This window comes from Cherax quadricarinatus, chromosome 35 (assembly GCF_038502225.1).
Source record: "Cherax quadricarinatus isolate ZL_2023a chromosome 35, ASM3850222v1, whole genome shotgun sequence".
NCBI lineage: Eukaryota > Metazoa > Arthropoda > Malacostraca > Decapoda > Parastacidae > Cherax > Cherax quadricarinatus.
The window spans coordinates 17,632,705-17,652,001 of NC_091326.1; the positions used below are offsets into that span (position 1 = coordinate 17,632,705).

General features: G+C 40.1%; 1 protein-coding gene across 2 annotated transcripts in view; it reads right to left on the reverse strand.

Annotated features, from left to right (window-relative positions):
- Nucleotides 1-3,440: 3,440 nt before the first annotated feature.
- LOC128695029 (uncharacterized) overlaps nucleotides 3,441-19,297 on the reverse strand; it is a gene marked incomplete at its 3' end in the record, with an annotated part of 538,480 nt that continues 522,623 nt past the window's right edge. For both annotated transcript variants that reach the window (XM_070091416.1, XM_070091415.1), the window contains 3 exon segments: nucleotides 3,441-3,568; nucleotides 3,975-4,179; nucleotides 13,194-13,300. In XM_070091416.1, coding sequence (XP_069947517.1) covers nucleotides 3,441-3,568; nucleotides 3,975-4,179; nucleotides 13,194-13,300 — 440 coding nt within the window.

Below are 19,297 nucleotides of genomic sequence, written 5' to 3' on the forward strand. Positions count from 1 at the left end.
GCAAAGGTTAGTGGATGAGTTTGGGAATGTGTGTAAAGGTAGAAAGTTGAAAGTGAACATAGAAAAGAGTAAGGTGATGAGGGTGTCAAATGATTTAGATAAAGAAAAATTGGATATCAAATTGGGGAGGAGGAGTATGGAAGAAGTGAATGTTTTCAGATACTTGGGAGTTGACGTGTCGGCGGATGGATTTATGAAGGATGAGGTTAATCATAGAATTGATGAGGGAAAAAAGGTGAGTGGTGCGTTGAGGTATATGTGGAGTCAAAAAACGTTATCTATGGAGGCAAAGAAGGGAATGTATGAAAGTATAGTAGTACCAACACTCTTATATGGATGTGAAGCTTGGGTGGTAAATGCAGCAGCGAGGAGACGGTTGGAGGCAGTGGAGATGTCCTGTTTAAGGGCAATGTGTGGTGTAAATATTATGCAGAAAATTCGGAGTGTGGAAATTAGGAGAAGGTGTGGAGTTAATAAAAGTATTAGTCAGAGGGCAGAAGAGGGGTTGTTGAGGTGGTTTGGTCATTTAGAGAGAATGGATCACAGTAGAATGACATGGAAAGCATATAAATCTATAGGGGAAGGAAGGCGGGGTAGGGGTCGTCCTCGAAAGGGTTGGAGAGAGGGGGTAAAGGAGGTTTTGTGGGTAAGGGGCTTGGACTTCCAGCAAGCGTGCGTGAGCGTGTTAGATAGGAGTGAATGGAGACGAATGGTACTTGGGACCTGACGATCTGTTGGAGTGTGAGCAGGGTAATATTTAGTGAAGGGATTCAGGGAAACCGGTTATTTTCATATAGTCGGACTTGAGTCCTGGAAATGGGAAGTACAATGCCTGCACTTTAAAGGAGGGGTTTGGGATATTGGCAGTTTGGAGGGATATGTTGTGTATCTTTATATGTTTATGCTTCTAGACTGTTGTATTCTGAGCACCTCTGCAAAAACAGTGATAATGTGCGAGTGTGGTGAAAGTGTTGAATGATGATGAAAGTATTTTCTTTTTGGGGATTTTCTTTCTTTTTTGGGTCACCCTGCCTCGGTGGGAGACGGCCGACTTGTTGAAAAAAAAAAAAAAAAAAAAATATATATATATGAAGCTTGGGTGGTAAATGCAGCAGCGAGGAGACGGTTGGAGGCAGTGGAGATGTCCTGTCTAAGGGCAATGTGTGGTGTAAATATTATGCAGAAAATTCGGAGTGTGGAAATTAGGAGAAGGTGTGGAGTTAATAAAAGCATTAGTCAGAGGGCAGAAGAGGGGTTGTTGAGGCAGTTTGGTCATTTAGAAAGAATGGATCAAAGTAGAATGACATGGAAAGCATATAAATCTATAGGGGAAGGAAGGAGGGGTAGGGGTCATCCTCGAAAGGGTTGGAAAGAGGGGGTAAATGAGGTTTTGTGGGTGAGGGGCTTGGACTTCCAGCAAGCGTGCATGAGCGTGTTAGATAGGAGTGAGTGGAGACGAATGATACTTGGGACCTGACGATCTGTTGGAGTGTGAGCAGGGTAATATTTAGTGAAGGGATTCAGGAAAACCGGTTATTTTCATATAGTCGGACTTGAGTCCTGGAAATGGGAAGTACAATGCCTGCACTTTAAAGGAGGGGTTTGGCATATTGGCAGTTTGGAGGGATATGTTGTGTATCTTTATACGTATATGCTTCTAAACTGTTGTATTCTGAGCACCTCTGCAAAAACAGTGATAATGTGTGAGTGTGGTGAAAGTGTTGAATGATGATGAAAGTATTTTCTTTTTGGGGATTTTCTTTCTTTTTTGGGTCACCCTGCCTCGGTGGGAGACGGTCGACTTGTTGAAAAAAAAAAAATATATATAAAATTAGTCACAGCTTCTCTGAATAATTCATCACAGAACATGGTAGTGATTATCATGCAGTAGTGAGCCCATGCTTGGTCAGATGAATTTAAAAGACTATTACCTCTCCCTGTGAGACAGGTGAGCCACGCAGCGGTCAAGAGGGAGAAAATAAGATGACATAAGTCCTTAGAGTTTCAAGTCTGAATCAACAGTTAATGAAAAAAAAAAAAAAGTGAAAAAATTACAGATTCTGGAAATTTTATAACCATATTTGATAATAATATTTAATAATTTAAGTATTTATTTCCTTGTAAAACACATGACTAATATAAAATATTATCCGTTTAGCTTCAAGCTACAAATGGACCATGTTCTTTTTAGTCTGAATTTTAACAATACTTGATATAAAATACAGATAAATTGATTTAACCCTTTGACTGTCGCGGCCTTATATATACGTTTTACGAGGTGCCGTGTTTGACGTATATATACTCATAAATTCTAGCGGCTTCAAATCAAGCAGGAGAAAGCTGGTAGGCCCACATGTGAGAGAGTGGGTCTGTGTGGTCAGTGTGGACCATATAAAAAAAATCCTGGAGCACGCAGTGCATAATGAGAAAAAAAAAACTCCGACCGTTTTTTTAAATTAAAATGCCGACTTTGTGGTCTATTTTCGTATAGTATTTATGGTTGTATTCTCGTTTTCTTGGTCTCATTTGATAGAATGGAAAACATATTACAGAAATAGAGGTGATTTTGATTGATTTTACTATAAAAAGAACCTAGAAATGGAGCTCAAAGTAGGGGAAATGTTTGATTTTTGCCAATGTTCAAAAGTAAACAAATGATGCCAATTTCCAATAAATGTCCAACTAGCCATTCTAATATGCAGTTATGAATGGGTTGATGTTATTTATACAGTTATTACAGCATTGCAATAGTCTGCATAATAGTAAGTCTAATATTTTTTGTTTGAATAAAAATTCAAAATAGAAAGCAAGAGTAATATCAGAAGGGCCTGGAGACGTGACTGATGAACAAAGAAAATGTTATTTTAGAGCCAGGAATATCTGCATTGTTCATTCTGGACCTTATTTTGAAATTGTCATATTTTTTATTTTTCATGATATTGGCCAAATTGCAAATTTCTGACCACATTATTAGGTTGAAAATCAGTAAATCAGTTGAAATCAGTAAATGGGCAGTTTCTTGTATTCAGTCGATAGATAAAATGTAGTTCTAAAGAAATAGCTATGAGTTTGGGCGACTGGAACAATGGAATTAGCCGAAAATAGGGCTGAAAGTGGGCGAAATCGCCGATTTGTAAACAGCTCCGAGGTCGCTAACTTCGCGAGAGCATAATTCCGTCAGTTTTCCATCAAATTTCATTTTTTTGGTGTCATTACAATCGGGAAAAGATTCTCTATCATTTCATAAGAAAAAATAATTTTTTTTTTTTTTAAATTTTGCGACACCAGGAGACACCTCAGGATTGGGGGTTGCGACAGTCAAAGGGTTAAAAGGTTCATTTACAGCAAACATCATCAACCTACCTAGGTATCAAACTCTTATTTTAATATACTTTTTTTTAAATTTCTGTCATTACAAACAAATGAAAATAGCTTCTCACCTGCCGTTGTCACGTCCAACACCCCAGACACGAATAGTGTGAATGGGTTGAGTATTTAGTACAGTCAGATTCTCTGGATCAACCAATTTTAAGGAACCTTCATCCAAATCCATAAACAAATCCTTTCCCTGACAATGGAAACAATATAAAACATGTATGTTGTTTTTTCAATATGCTATATGTGTGTGTCCACCAACATTTCATAATTTTTGCATATTAATACATAATTCCTTATATATCTGGGCCAACAAAATAAATATTATATTTACAAAAAATTACTTACGACAATCACTGTATTGACTGAACCTTCTTTGGAGTATACTCCAAATGTTAAAAATTTTTTTTTTTTTTTTTAGATTCTATTCCTATGTATGGAGATGTGTGTTCAGATCACTCATTTTCATAAGGAAAAAAAAATTTATTACTAAATTAATCAAAATGTAACAAAAAAATATGCCCAATGAAAGACTTGAATTAGCTAAACTCATAAGTAGTTTATACAAATCTGTCAAAACAATACTGCACAAAACTCACATCTCCCCAGCATCCAACCACATCCAAAACATCACGCCTCCCAACGGACAGATCAACTATGCACCGATTGACAGCTTTGGAAGATCGCTCTGGAGTAAGGTCTTCCTCAGCAATTTCCACCCAGCCAAGGGAACGAACAGCAAATCGAATGGGGCGTCCACCACTTCCCTCTGTTATGTCACTGCGAGCTGGGTAACTGCGTCGCCTGTTTCAAGAAAATGTGTGTATTGCAGTAAACCATAAGCAATGGTACTCGATAAATTAGAATTTTTTAGAAAGTGACACTTTCAAGGATCATGCCCAAATAGGTTATGTTTTGAGAAACACACCTAAACTAATTTATCAGACAGCTCATCCTCCTCTCACTGCGATACATTATTTTGAAACTACAGTATTATACATGGGCCAGTAGGCCTGCTGCAGCATTCCTTCTTTATTATGTTCTAATATTACATATCCATTATTGACCTAAGGAAAGCTTTTGATACAGTAGACCACAGCATCCTATGCCACAAACTTGATCATTATGGCATAAGAGGCCACACACATTATTTTTTTTTTTTATTATTATCACACTGGCCGATTCCCACCAAGGTAGGGTGGCCCGAAAAAGAAAAACTTTCACCATCATTCACTCCATCACTGTCTTGCCAGAAGGGTGCTTTACACTACAGTTTAAACTGCAACATTAACACCCCTCCTTCAGAGTGCAGGCACTGTACTTCCCATCTCCAGGACTCAAGTCCGGCCTGCCGGTTTCCCTGAACCCCTTCATAAATGTTACTTTGCTCACACTCCAACAGCACGTCAAGTATTAAAAACCATTTGTCTCCATTCACTCCTATCAAACACGCTCACGCATGCCTTCTGGAAGTCCAAGCCCCTCGCACACAAAACCTCCTTTACCCCCTCCCTCCAACCTTTCCTAGGCCGACCCCTACCCCGCCTTCCTTCCACTACAGACTGATACACTCTTGAAGTCACTCTGTTTCGCTCCATTCTCTCTACATGTCCGAACCACCTCAACAACCCTTCCTCAGCCCTCTGGACAACAGTTTTGGTAATCCTGCACCTCCTCCTAACTTCCAAACTACGAATTCTCTGCATTATATTCACACCACACATTGCCCTCAGACATGACATCTCCATTGCCTCCAGCCTTCTCCTCGCTGCAACATTCATCACCCATGCTTCACACCCATATAAGAGCATTGGTAAAACTATACTCTCATACATTCCCCTCTTTGCCTCCAAGGACAAAGTTCTTTGTCTCCACAGACTCCTAAGTGCACCACTCACCCTTTTCCCCTCATCAATTCTATGATTCACCTCATCTTTCATAGACCCATCCGCTGACACGTCCACTCCCAAATATCCGAATACATTCACCTCCTCCATACTCTCTCCCTCCAATCTGATATCCAATCTTTCATCACCTAATCTTTTTGTTATCCTCATAACCTTACTCTTTCCTGTATTCACTTTTAATTTTCTTCTTTTGCACACCCTACCAAATTCATCCACGCACATACATATTTCAAATCCTATCTTACTAACAGGCATCAATACGTCTCTATTAGCCCTTTCAGGGTCCGTGCCGTAGTTCTATAGCTTTAAGTTGAGGGTTCAAACCGTAGATCTATGCCATGAGCTCAGTTCACTCTAAGCTGTGAGCAGTAAATTTGGGCTTAGATATGAGAGAATACATCTATGTGGTATGTGTGCACCACATAAAACAAATCCTGCAGCACACAGTGCATTATAAGAGAAAAAAACTAAGACCGTAATTTTCGATTAAAACAGCGACTTTGCAGTGTTTTTTTGTGTTTTTTATAGTTGTACATGTATTTGCGATTTCTTGATCTCATTTGATAGAATGGAAGATATATTACAGAAATAGAGATGATTTTGGTTTTAATACTGGAAATGGCTTGAAACTGAGCTCAAAGTAGCAGAAATGTTAAATTTTTGCCGATGTTCAAGAGTAAACAAATACACATCTAATACACGCCAGCTGGTGGGTCTAATATACGTTTACAAATGTGGTGATATTATTTATACAATTATTACAATACTGCATAACAGTAAATCTTCTATTTTTTGGTTTGAATAAAAATTCATTATGTGAATAAAAATTCAAAATGGAATTCATTTGTAAAGCCTGAAAACATAACTAATGAACAGAGGAAATGTTAGTTTAGTGCCAGGAATGTCTGCATTGTTTATTCTGGACCCTATTTTGAAATTAGAATATTTTGAATTTTGCATTAAATTGGCCAAATTACCAATTTCCAATCGCTTTATTTTGCAGTTGAAACAGTTGACTTGAAGATTTCTTGTGCTCAATCGATAGAACAGAAGTACTGTAATACTAGTGAAATAGCTAAATATTTGATCGACTGGAATAATGTAATTGGCCTAAAATGGGAGTCACAGTTGGCAAAATCGCCGATTCGTAAATATCGCTGACACATCAAAATTCACGATAGCATAATTTCGTCAATTTTCCATAACATTTCGTACTTTTTGTTTTATTACCTTCAGGAAAAAGATTCTCTACCATTTCATATGAAAAAATAAAATTATTTTTTGAAAATTCTTGGACCCTGGTGCACACTTTGAAATCTGGCCTCTGGACCCTGAAAGGGTTAAGGACACAACCTCATCAACAAGACCACTGGATACTGGAGTACCGCAGGGAAGTGTCCTTGGTCCCCTGCTCTTCCTCTTATACATCAATGATCTTCCTAATGTATCGCAACACCTTAAACCTATTCTCTTTGCTGACGACACAAATTATGTCATCTCCCACCCTAGTCTTGCCTCACTCAACACTACTGTTAACAAAGAGCTTATAAAAATATTGACTGGATGACTGCTAATAAACTTACACTTAATACTGACAAAAGTTTCTACATAATGTTTGGGAACAGAACAGGTGTTGCCCAGCTGAACATAATGATTAACAACACTCTAATTGCTAAATGTAATGAGGGCAAATTCCTGGACCTGCACCTTGACAGCAACCTGAAACCCAACACCCATATCCAACAAATAACAAAAAAAGTATCCAAAACAGTTGAGATCCTCTCCAAGATATGTTACTACGTACCACAATCAGCCCTACTCACACTATACTATTCACTCATCTATCCCTACCTCACCTATGTTATTTGTGCCTGGAGATGAACAGTAGCAACTCACCTAAAGCCAATAATAACCCAACAGAAAGCCACAGTAAGAATTATCATGCAATCCAATGCTAAACAATACCCTTCCCCCCGCTCTTCAAAGATCTAAACCTACTCACTGTACAGAACATTCACACTTATTGCTGTGCAACCTACATCTACTGAACCACAAATTCTAATATTAACCCCGAACTAAAACACTTTCTTGATAGTTGCAACTGGACCCAGAGACACAATACCAGACACAAAAATCTCTATGACATTCCTTGTGTCCAACCTAAAATCTGGAACTCCCTACCTGAAAACTCAAGAACTGCAGACTCAACCACCATTTCCAAAACTACTGTTAAAAAACATCTTATCTCCCTGGCACACCTCATCCTCAGCTAACCAAATGAAAACCACCTAATTCTCATTTTTTGTATCATAAACACATCCATAACAATATAGTCTTACTCTCGTTATCTGTAATTCCCCCTAATTTACACAAAGACTCACCCAAATGACTAAACATAAAATTCATAATATAGCTATTGCCTATTAAATCTTAAGTTAGCCCTAAGTTTGCGTAATATACTCTTCCAATATAGAAGCTTTAATAAAAACAGTGTATCATCCCAAAACAAATCCAATCCCATTACTAAATTTACCATTTGTAATATTGTTATACTATATTTATACTACCTCACTATTATAAATCTAATTATGTATGTATCTAATTATGTATGTATCTAATAACATTGGTCTGCATGACTTTTTTTTACTGAGTCTATGGCATCTTTTTCAGTATATATATGGAAAATAGTGATTCATTGTGTTTTTTATTCATCTCTATCACACCAGGTTGTCAAGTTATATGGAAACATTACTTTTTCTCTTCTCACATAAGTAAATGAGAAAGTGGTATATTACCAGTGGTGGCTCGTCCATAGGAGCTGCAGAGCTGCAGAGTCCCCAGATACTCACTGCCAGACGTATGCTTCATCAACCTTACGCTAAAATAATTTGCAACTGACAAATATGCTACAGGATATATATATAAGTGAATTTTTTTTTTTTTTTTGAAACGAGATAAAATTTATTAAAAATAGAAGTTTGATGCGGTATGATAGTACATGTATAGGTATTACTGGTGCTATGAGCTGCCACTGTATATTACCAATTAAAATGCTTACCTTATATTGACTTAAATGTTAAATCTATTTTTATTTATTTTCAGATTATTTAATATGTCTAAAGGCTGCATAAATTCACCAGACATATTTTGCTATGTCTGCGGGCAATTCACCCCTTCGAATTCCCGGAGCAACATCACTCCTTTATTGAAGCGCTGCTACTTTGCTTATTTTGGCTAAAAACTTGGAGACCAGGACAAATCATTTGCACCACACAAAGCTTGCAAGAGTTGCATCAGTAAGCTCCAAATGTGGTCAGTTGGAAAACTTAAATTTATGCCTTTTGGAGTACCAATGGTATGGCAGAAGCAGATAAACCACCATGATGACTGCTACTTTTGTATGACTAAAGTAGCTCAGTTCAACAAGAAATAAATAACAAAAAAAGGCACAATACCGTGACTGGAACGATACACAAATATGTGCGGGTTATTTGTGTATTCAACAAGAAGACTGAAGATCACACAATATATCCAAATACAGTAAAACTCCAGTTTTCATCTTGTCTGAATATCGTACAATTTGGATTTCAACCACTTTTTTGGGCAAATTTTTACTCTAGATTTCGTACATCGACTCAAGAAATCGTCCGTATCAGACTCATCTGCCCACCCGGGATGCCACCACCTGACTCAGTCAGTTGAGTGAACAATACGCCAAGTGTTCATCCATTGTTTTTGGTGCTTATTTATTGAGTGCAACTGCGAAATAAGCCACCATGGGGCCAAAGAAAGTTCAGAGTGCCAGCCCTTTGGTAAAGAAGGTGAGAAACACGATAGAATTGAAGAAAGAGCTTGTATCAAAATACAAAAGTGGTGTACGTGTGGCCGAGCTCGCCAGGATGTATGGGAAGTCCAAATCAACAATCAGTTCCATCCTGGTGAGATTGTGCCTTCTTCAGTGATTAAGGACGTGTGTGCAAAGTGGAGTAAGTTGCAAAGTTTTGCGGAGAATTATCACCCTAACAAAACTTTTGCAATCTGTGTCTGCAACATGTTCAATGACAATGCCTTGTCCCGTTTTAGGCAAATCTTAAAGAGATGCCAGAAACAGGCCTCTCTGAACAGATGTTTTGTGACACAGGGGGTGCAGTGACTCAAGCTGGTCCCAGTGCCAGTAAAAGACAAAGAAGGGAGGTAACCCTGGATAGGGCTTTGATACCTGAGGTCCTTATGGAAGGGGATTCCCCTACCAAACAATAACCTCTCCTCTCTCTCCCCTCCTTACCTTCTTCCATATGAAAACAAGAGTCTTCAAAAAAGGTATGTAATAGTGATTTCAATGTTCATTTATCCATTGAAAATAGTGCTTTATATTTACTTCTAATTGTTTTATGTATGTAAAATTATAGTTATTCTCTATAAAATGTATTTTTTGTTAATATTTTTGGGTGTCTGGAACGGATTAATTGGATTTACATTATTTCTTATGGGAAATATTACTTCGGTTTTCGTCCATTTCGGATTTCGACAGACCTTCTGGAATGGATTAAGGACAAAAACCGGGGTGCCACTGTATTCCTTCAGCAATAAAGTCTGTTCCACACTAACGATATTCCTGTACCTGTGACACCTGAGACATGACAAATTTCATCAGAGTCTGATACCAGTGATTCTAAGGAGATGGAAGTAGACTATGAACCACCAACAAATGACGATCCCAAACCCTTCAACCAAGTTGAACTCAATGACTTGGTGAGAGACCTTAACCTTCCAAAAGAAAGTGCAGTTACTTGGCTCTAGACTGAAGGAACACAGGATTCTAGCTCCTGGAACAACATTCGCTTTGTACTGTTATCATGAAGCAGAATTCACTCAGTTCTTTGACAAAGAGGAATCTTTAGTTTTCTGTTAAAATATTTCTGGCCTTATTGAACACATGGGGATGTTATACAAAGCAGATGAATGGAGACTCTTCATTGATTCTTCTAAAAGAAGTTTAAAGGCTGTACTTCTCTACAATGGCAACACAGCTGCATCTATGTCAGTTGGCCATAGTGTCCAAATGTCAGAAACTTATGCAAATATGAAGACATTAATATCTGCAATCAAGTACCAGAATCACAATTTTCTCATTTGTGGTGATTTAAAAGTTATTGCTCTCCTACTAGGTCTTCAAGGCAGATACACCAAGTATCCCTGTTTTCTGTGTCTTTGGGATAGTAGGGCAGACAGCCAGCACTATGAACAAAAAGACTGGCCACCAAGAACCAGCTTCTTACCTGGAAATCATGTGAAAACCATGCCACTAGTTGACCCCAAGAAAATTCTGCTGCCACCACTCCACATCAAATTAGGACTTATGAAATTTTTGTGAAGGCTTTGAACAAGAATGGAACTGCTTTCAAGTACCTGGAGTCAAAGTTTTCTCATATAAATGAAGACAAGCTAAAATTTAACAGGAATCTTTGTTGGCCCTCAAGATTTGGGAATTGATGAAGGACAAGCATTTTGATGAAGCATTAGCAGGTGTCGAGGTGAATGCCTGGTTTTCATTCAAGCAGATTGTCCACAACTTCCTGGGAAACAGGCGCTCCCCCGAATATGAAAAAATGATCCAAGACCTGATTTCAAGTTTTCAACAACTTTTGTTTAGAATGAGTATGAAGATGCACTTTTTGCACTCATCTTGACTATTTTCCCAATAATTGTGGGGACTACAGTGAGAAAAAACAAGGAGAGTGGTTCCATCAGGATATTTGCACCATGGAAACTCGATACTAGGGCAAATGGAATGTCAGCATGATGGCAGATTACTGCTGATAACTGAAACATAATGGTCTCGATGCACAGCACAAGCGAAAATCGAAGCGCTCCTCCTTCCTTTGATTCAATATGTAGGCTAACCATTAGGAGCATATTTTTTTAATAAAATCATTTGATTTGATTCATGTTTATTTGGAATTCATATGTTCTTAAAACTAACAGAATGTGCATTTTCCATGATTACTTGTCTAATTCACATTTTTTATCATTAATTTGTATTTTATTCAAAATCCTTAAGTGATAGAGCAAAATGGTTTAGATATTTACAATCAGCAGCCCAAGAATATGAATAAAAATAAAAATTAAAAACATTCCAAATGCAGACCAGTGTAATGTATGTTCAAATGTACTTCTCTATAATGTATATCAATACAGAGTAAGAATTAGTATTAATCTGCCCGAAATGCCTAGGCATGCTAATGGCCTTCTTCGTAATTAATACTTTATAACATGTCAACCACATATTGTAAGCTTTACAAGGAAATAAACATTGTCATTGTCATATAACGGCAAGGGCTTGTGTCTCAGTCTATTCTTCCATATATACACTGACAGTTGCTTATTACAACTTATCTTGGGTATATAAATTTGTAGGATATACATGCAAATACAGTGGTACCTTGACTTATGAGTTTAATTCATTCTGTGACCAAGCTTGTGACACAATTTGGTCGTATATCAAATGAATTTTCTTCATTGAAATTAACTGAAATGCCATTAATCCATTCCAGCGGAATTTCTGGCTCTTGGGAGGCAGGAGAAAATACTTCAATATAACGCTAATATCAACTCTACAGATTATTTATCTATCAAAATTAATCTAATTTGACATAATAAACAGTATAAATAACATAGAAACATGATATATATTTTAGAATGAATAAAATATGTCATTATATGATAAGTGGTGGCGGCCACTCCCGAGGTAAAAATAATTATCACTCTGACCATGTCTTCCCATTCTTGTCCTTTTGAGGTCTTATTATAAGAGAAAATGGAGTGTTTGTGAGGCTAACTGCACTAGATCACTAGTTTCATAAGGAAAACAGTGAAGCAAAAGTGATTTTCTCGTGTTTTTCTATGATTTCATGGTTTAATTCAATGGACATCATCCTCTTCTTCTCACCACTGTCCTTTGCACTTACTTTCTTAGGACCCATGGTTAGAAAAAAGAAATTTGGCAAAATAACTGCACAAAAAGCACAAAACGCTGGGATGCTGGGCAGATGTTGTGGCGTTCACTGTGCCAGCTAGTGGCAGCGGATCTGAAGCTCGCTTGTAACTCAGTTTTGGCTCACAACTCAAAGCAAAAAAATCAACCGAGTGACGGCTCGTAACTTAGAAAACTCATAAGTTGGGGCACTCGTAAGTCAAGGTGTGTGTGTAGTTCTTTCTGTATAAATAAAGTTGCAAATATTTCTATCATAGGTTTCAATTGTTAGAAAAATTTTCTTACATATAGAGCATTTTACATATTCTTAACATAAAGAAATGCACTTTTGTATGTGCATATATGATATAGTGTGAGGAGAGAGAGAACAAAAATAAGTAAGTAGTAGGTATGACTAATTTCAAGTTTGATCTGTTTTCTGATATCTATTAGTGGCTTTGGGAATTATCTTCCTGTTAATTACTGTTAATTACCTACCTTATATGCGTTTAGAAAATTCACAACACAGCCTCTCATACAGTATATAGTAAGCCCTTCATTTAATGGACTTTGGAAATACGGACCAAAATCCTCTGAGTCAATAGAGTTGGAAACAATGGACAAAGTCCTTCGATCACAGAATTGTTCATTATCGTTACAATCGTGACAAAACAATCTTTTCACTATACATCATAAGTGCCATTACTGGTCACCCACTTCCCCCCAATTAATCCATTAAATATATTCAAAGGAGAGCACTAAACCCATAGGGGTCATACAGTACCTGGGGATATAGAAGGTAATCAGGCTCAATTCCAGGAATTGGAGCATAGGTCCAATTCCCTCTTGAACAGTAATACAGTAACTTACCTAACATTGGATGAACTTGAAGGTTTTAAGCCCACAATAATGAATGGGTTTATTTTTCTGACACTTACTTGTAGGCATTATCCACAGCAGCAGTCCTTGGACGAGAGTCTGAAAGCTCGGACAGTGCAGAAGAGGTGTTGCTACGTGTCACACTTCCTCCTACACTACTACTGGTCTGAAAAAACACAATGAATCTAATAATGGCATGATCACTAATGATTCTTTAATATTCTTTAGAGTAATTCGTAGCAACAATGTATATTGTTTTTCAGATCATAAAATGAGGCTCCGTATTTCTTAATATTGCAACAGAATTTGATTTACTTCATCAACATGTATTGAGTGAATTATTATTTTTCATAAGGATTCTTTTGACCAGACAAAAATCACACATGTACAGCCTCTCCTTACTTAGTGATGTACTCGTTTACTGACCACTCAAGACTTACAACCAGCTCTCCAACCAGCAAGCAAACCTAAATAATGTATATTAGAGCCAATTTCCTCTATTCTGTTTATTACAGTATACAGTACACTGCTGTATAAACATTTAAAAATATACTAGAAATGTTATAAATGGTACAAAGGTGACATTAAAACAATATCAAAGATGGTTGACACAAACCCAGTACCAGTATAGTATGCTCCTCACTTAACAACCAATTCGCTTACCGATCTACTACTCTTAGAAATGAAACCCCCATCATTAAGTGAGGAGAGGGTGGACATACATGTGTGTGGGGGAGGAATTACCAAAAGTATAATTCAGAGGGCTGAGGAGGGGTTGTTGAGGTGGTGTGGGAATTTCGAAAGGCTAGAGCAGATTAGGATGACTAAATGGGTACTATATAAATCTGGGGTGGAATGAAGAAGGGGTAGGGTCATCTCAGGAAAGGTTGGAGGGAGGGGGGGGGGCATAAAGGAGGTTTGAGGGCTAGAAACCTAACATCCAATATGCTCATATGAGCTCAGTGTGGAGACTAAGTGAATTTTATGACTTAATGTGTTTTTGGAGTGTGAGCAATGTAAAAATTTCTGAACAGATTAAGGGAAACTGGTTAGCTCGACTTCATTACTGGAGGTGGGAAGGACAGTGCCTGTACTCTGAAGGGGCAGAGATGTTGCAGTTGAATAATGTGCAATGTCATCATAATTCTTTCTAAACAGCAATTGAGAAAATGAGTATGTATGTACTTACCTATTTGTGGTTGCAAGGGTTGAGTCATAGCTCTTGGCCCACCATGTGTGTGTGTGTGTGTATGTGTGTGTGTGTGTGTGTGTGTGTGTGTGTGTGTGTGTGTGTGTGTGTGTGTGTGTGTGTGTGTGTGTGTGTGTGTGTGTGTGTGTGTGTGTGTATACTCACCTAAATGTATGTACTCACCTAATTGTGGTTGCAGGGATCGACACTCAGCTCCTGGCCCCGCCTCTTCACTGATCGCTACTAGGTCCTCTCCCCCTCTGCTTCCTGAGCTTTGTCATACCTCTTCTTAAAACTATGTATGGTTCCTGCCTCCACTACTTCACTTGCTAGGCTATTCCACTTCCTGACGACTCTATGACTGAAGAAATACTTCCTAATGTCCCTGTGACTCGTCTGAGTCTTCAGCTTCCAGTTGTGACCCCTTGTTTCTGTGTCCCCTCTCTGGAACATCCTATCTCTGTCCACCTTGTCTATTCCCTGCAGTATCTTGTATGTCGTTATCATGTCTCCCCTGACCCTTCTGTCCTCCAGTGTCGTCAGTCTGATTTCCCTCAACCTTTCCTCGTACAACATTCCCCTGAGCTCTGGGACTAGCCTTGTTGCAAACCTTTGTACTTTCTCTAACTTCTTGACGTGCTTGGCCAGGTGTGGGTTCCGGACTGGTGCTGCATACTCCAGTATGGGCCTAACATACATAGTGTACAGTGTCTTGAACGATTCCTTATTAAGGTATCGGAATGCTATTCTCAGGTTTGCCAGGCGCCCGTATGCTGCAGCAGTTATTTGGTTGATGTGTGCCTCCGGTGACGTGCTCGATGTTATGGTCACCCAAAGGTCTTTCTCCCCGAGTGAGGACTGTAGTCTTTGTCCACCTAGCCTATACTCTGTCTGCGGTCTTCTTTGCCCCTCCCCAATCTTCATGACTTTGCATTTGGCAGGAGTGAATTCGAGAAGCCAATTTCTGGACCACATGTCCAGCCTGTCCAGGTCTCTTTGCAGTCCTGCCTCATCCTCATCCGATTTAATTCTTCTCATCAACTTCACATCATCTGCGAATAGGGACACTTCAGAGTCTATTCCTTCCATCATGTCGTTCGCATATATCAAAAATAGCACTGGTCCTAGAACTGGCCCCTGTGGGAACCCGCTCGTCACAGGCGCCCACTGTAATACCTCTTCACGTACCATGACTCGTTGCTGCCTCCCTGTCAGGTATTCCCTGATCCATTGCAGTGCCCTCCCTGTTATATGCGCCTGATCCTCCAACTTCTGCACTAATCTCTTGTGGGGAACTGTGTCAAAGGCCTTCCTGCAGTCTAGGAAAACGCAATCAACCCACCCCTCTCTCTCGTGTCTTACTTCTGTTACCTTGTCATAAAACTCCAGGAGGTTTGTGACACAGGATTTGCCTTCCATGAACCCATGCTGGTTTTCATTTATAATCTTGTTCTGTTCCAGGTGTTCCACAACTCTCCACCTGATAATCTTCTCCATGACTTTGCACACAATACATGTCAGAGATACAGGTCTGTAGTTTAGTGCCTCATTTCTGTTTCCTTTCTTAAATATGGGGACTACATTTGCTGTCTTCCATTTATCAGGTAGTTGCCCAGTTTCAAGGGATGTGTTGAAGATTGTGGTTAGGGGCATGCACAGCATCTCTGCTCCTTCTCTAAGGACCCATGGGGAGATGTTGTCCGGTCCCATCGCCTTTGAGGTATCAAGGTCACTTAGCAGCTTCTGCACCTCCTCCACGGTTGTTCATATGTCATCCAACACTTGTTGGTATATTCCCTCTTGATGTTCCCTTCTGTGCTGTCTTCCCACAGCCCTTCCTGTCTCTTCTGTAAAAACTTCCTTTAATCTCCTGTTTAGCTCCTCACATACCTCCTGATCATTTCTTGTGAGTTCTCCACCTTCTGTCCTCAATCTGATCACCTGGTCTTTGACTGTTGTCTTCCTCCTGATGTGGCTATACAAGAGTGAGTGAGTGAGTGAGTGAGTGAGTGAGTGAGTGAGTGAGTGAGTGTGTGTGTGTGTGTGTGTGTGTGTGTGTGTGTGTGTGTGTGTGTGTGTGTGTACTCACCTAATTTTGGTTGCAGGGGGCAAGACTCAGCTCCTGGTCCCACCTCTTCACTGATTGCTACTAGGTCCTCTCTCTCTCTCTCTGCTCCCTGAGCTTTGTCATACCTCATCTTAAAGCTATGTATGGTTCCTGCCTCCACTACATCACTTGCTAGGATATTCCACTTCCTGACGACTCTATGACTGAAGAAATACCTCCTAACATCCCTGTGACTCGTCTGAGTCTTCAGCTTCCCACTGTGACCCCTTGTTTCTGTGTCACCTCTCTGGAACATCCTGTCTCTGTCCACCTTATCTATTCCACGCAGTATCTTGTATGTCGTTATCATGTCTCCCCAGACCCTTCTGTCCTCCAGTGTTGTCAGCCCGATTTCCCACAACCTTTCATCGTAGGACATTCCCCTGAGCTCTGGAACTAGCCTTGTTGCAAACCTTTGTACTTTCTCTAACTTCTTGACATGCTTGACCAAGTGTGGGTTCCAAACTAGTGCTGCATACTCCAGGTATGGGCCTGATGTACACAGTGTACAGTGTCTTGAATGATTCCTTATTAAGGTATCAGAATGCTATTTTCAGGTTTGCCAGGTGCCCATATGCTGCAGTAGTTATCTGGTTGATGTGTGCCTCCGGAGATGTGCTCGGTGTTATGATCACCTCAAGATCTTTCTCCTTGAGTGAGGTTTGCAGTCTTTGTCCACCTAGCCTATACTCTGTCTGCGGTCTTCTTTGCCCTTCCCCAATCTTCATGACTTTGCATTTGGCAGGGCTGAATTCGAGAAGCCAGTTTCTGGACCACGTGTCAAGTCTGTTGTGTGTGTGTGTGTGTGTGTGTGTGTGTGTGTGTGTGTGTGTGTGTGTGTGTGTGTGTGTGTGTGTGTGTGTGTGTGTGTGTGTGCGCGTGTGCTCGCCTATTTGTACTCGCCTATCTGTGGCTGCAGGGGTCGAGTCTCAGCTCCTGGTCCCACCTCTTCACTGGTTGCTAATGGGTCCTCTCTCTCCCCCTGTTCCATGAGCTTTATCAAACCTCATCTTAAAACTATGTATGGTTCCTGCCTCCACTATGTCACTTTCTAGGCTATTCCTCTGCCTGACAACTCTATGACTGAAGAAATACTTCCTAACATCCCTTTGACTCATCTAAGTCTTTAACTTCCAATTGTGACCTCTTGTTTCTGGAGCATCCTGTCTTTGTCCACCATGTCTATTCCGCGCATTATTTTATATGTCGTTATGTCTCCCCTGGCCCTCCTGTCCTCCAGTGTCGTCATGCCGATTTCCCTTAACCTTTCTTCATAGGATATTCCCCTTAGCTCTGGAACTAACCTTGTCGCAAACCTTTGCACTTTCTCTAATTTCTTGACGTGCTTGATCAAGTGCGGGTTCCAAACAGGCGCTGCATACTCCAGTATGGGCCTGACATTCACGGTGTATAGTGTCTTGAACGATTCCTTACTAAGGTATCAGAACGCTGTTCTCAGGTTTGCCAGGCGCCTATATGCTGCAGCAGTTATCTGGTTGTGTGCTTTTGGAGACATGCTCGGTGTTATACTCACCCCAAGATCTTTCTCCTTGAGCGAGGTTTGCAGTTTTTGGCCACCTAGCCTATACTCCGTCTGCAGTCTTCTGTGCCCTTCCCCGATCTTCATGACTTTGCATTTGGCAGGGTTAAATTCGGGAAACCAGTTGTTGGACCAGGTGTCGAGTCTGTCCAGGTCTCTTTGAAGTCCTGCCTGATCCTCATCTGATTTAATTCTCCTCATTAACTTCACATCATCTGCAAACAGGAACACTTCTGAGTCTAACCCTTCCATCATGTCGTTCACATATACCAAAAATAGCACTGGTCCTAGGACCGATCCCTGTGGGACCCCGCTCATCACAGGTGCCCACTGTGATACCTCATCACGTACCATGACTCGTTGTTGCCTCCCTGTCAGGTATTCTCTGATCCATTGTAGTGCTCTTCCTGTTCTATGTGCCTGATCCTCTAGCTTCTGCACTAATCTCTTGTGAGGAACTGTGTCAAAGGCCTTCTTGCAGTCCAAGAAGATGCAATCAACCCACCCCTCTCTCTCATGTCTTACTTCTGTTACTTTATCATAAAACTCCAGAAGGTTTGTGACACAGGATTTACTTTCCATGAATACGTGCTGGTTGGCGTTTATACTCTTGTTCCGTTCCAGGTGCTCCACCACTCTCCTCCTGATAATCTTCTCCATAACTTTGCATACTATACACGTCAGTGACACAGGTCTATAGTTTAGTGCCTCTTTTCTGTCTCCTTTTTTAAAAATGGGAACTACATTTACTGTCTTCCATACCTCAGGTAGTTGCCCAGTTTCCAGGGATGTGTTGAAGATTGTGGTAAGTGGCACACACAGCATATCCGCTCCCTCTCTATGGACCCACGGGGAGATGTTGTCCGGTCCCATTGCCTTTTAGGTATCGATGTCCCTTAGCAGCTTCTTCACCACCTCCTCCTCATTTGTATGTATGTCATCCAACACTTGTTGGTATATTCCTTGCTGGTGTACCCCTCTGTTCTGTCCCCCCAGAGGCCTTCCTGTCTCCACTGTAAATACTTCCTTAAATCTCATGTTGAGCTCCTCACATACTTCTTGATCGTTTCTTGCGAGTTCCCCACTTTCTTTCATCAGCCTTATCACTTGGTCTTTGACTGTTGTCTTCCTCCTAATGTGGCTATACAGCAGTTTCGGGTGAGACTTGACTTTCGATGCTATGTCGTTTTCGTACTGTCGCTGGGCCTCCCTCCTTATCTGTGCATACTCGTTTCTGGCTCTTCTACTAATCTCCTTATTTTCCTGGGTCCTTTTCTTTCTTTCTATTTTTGTACCTTTTCCATTCTCTGGTGCACTTAGCTTTTGC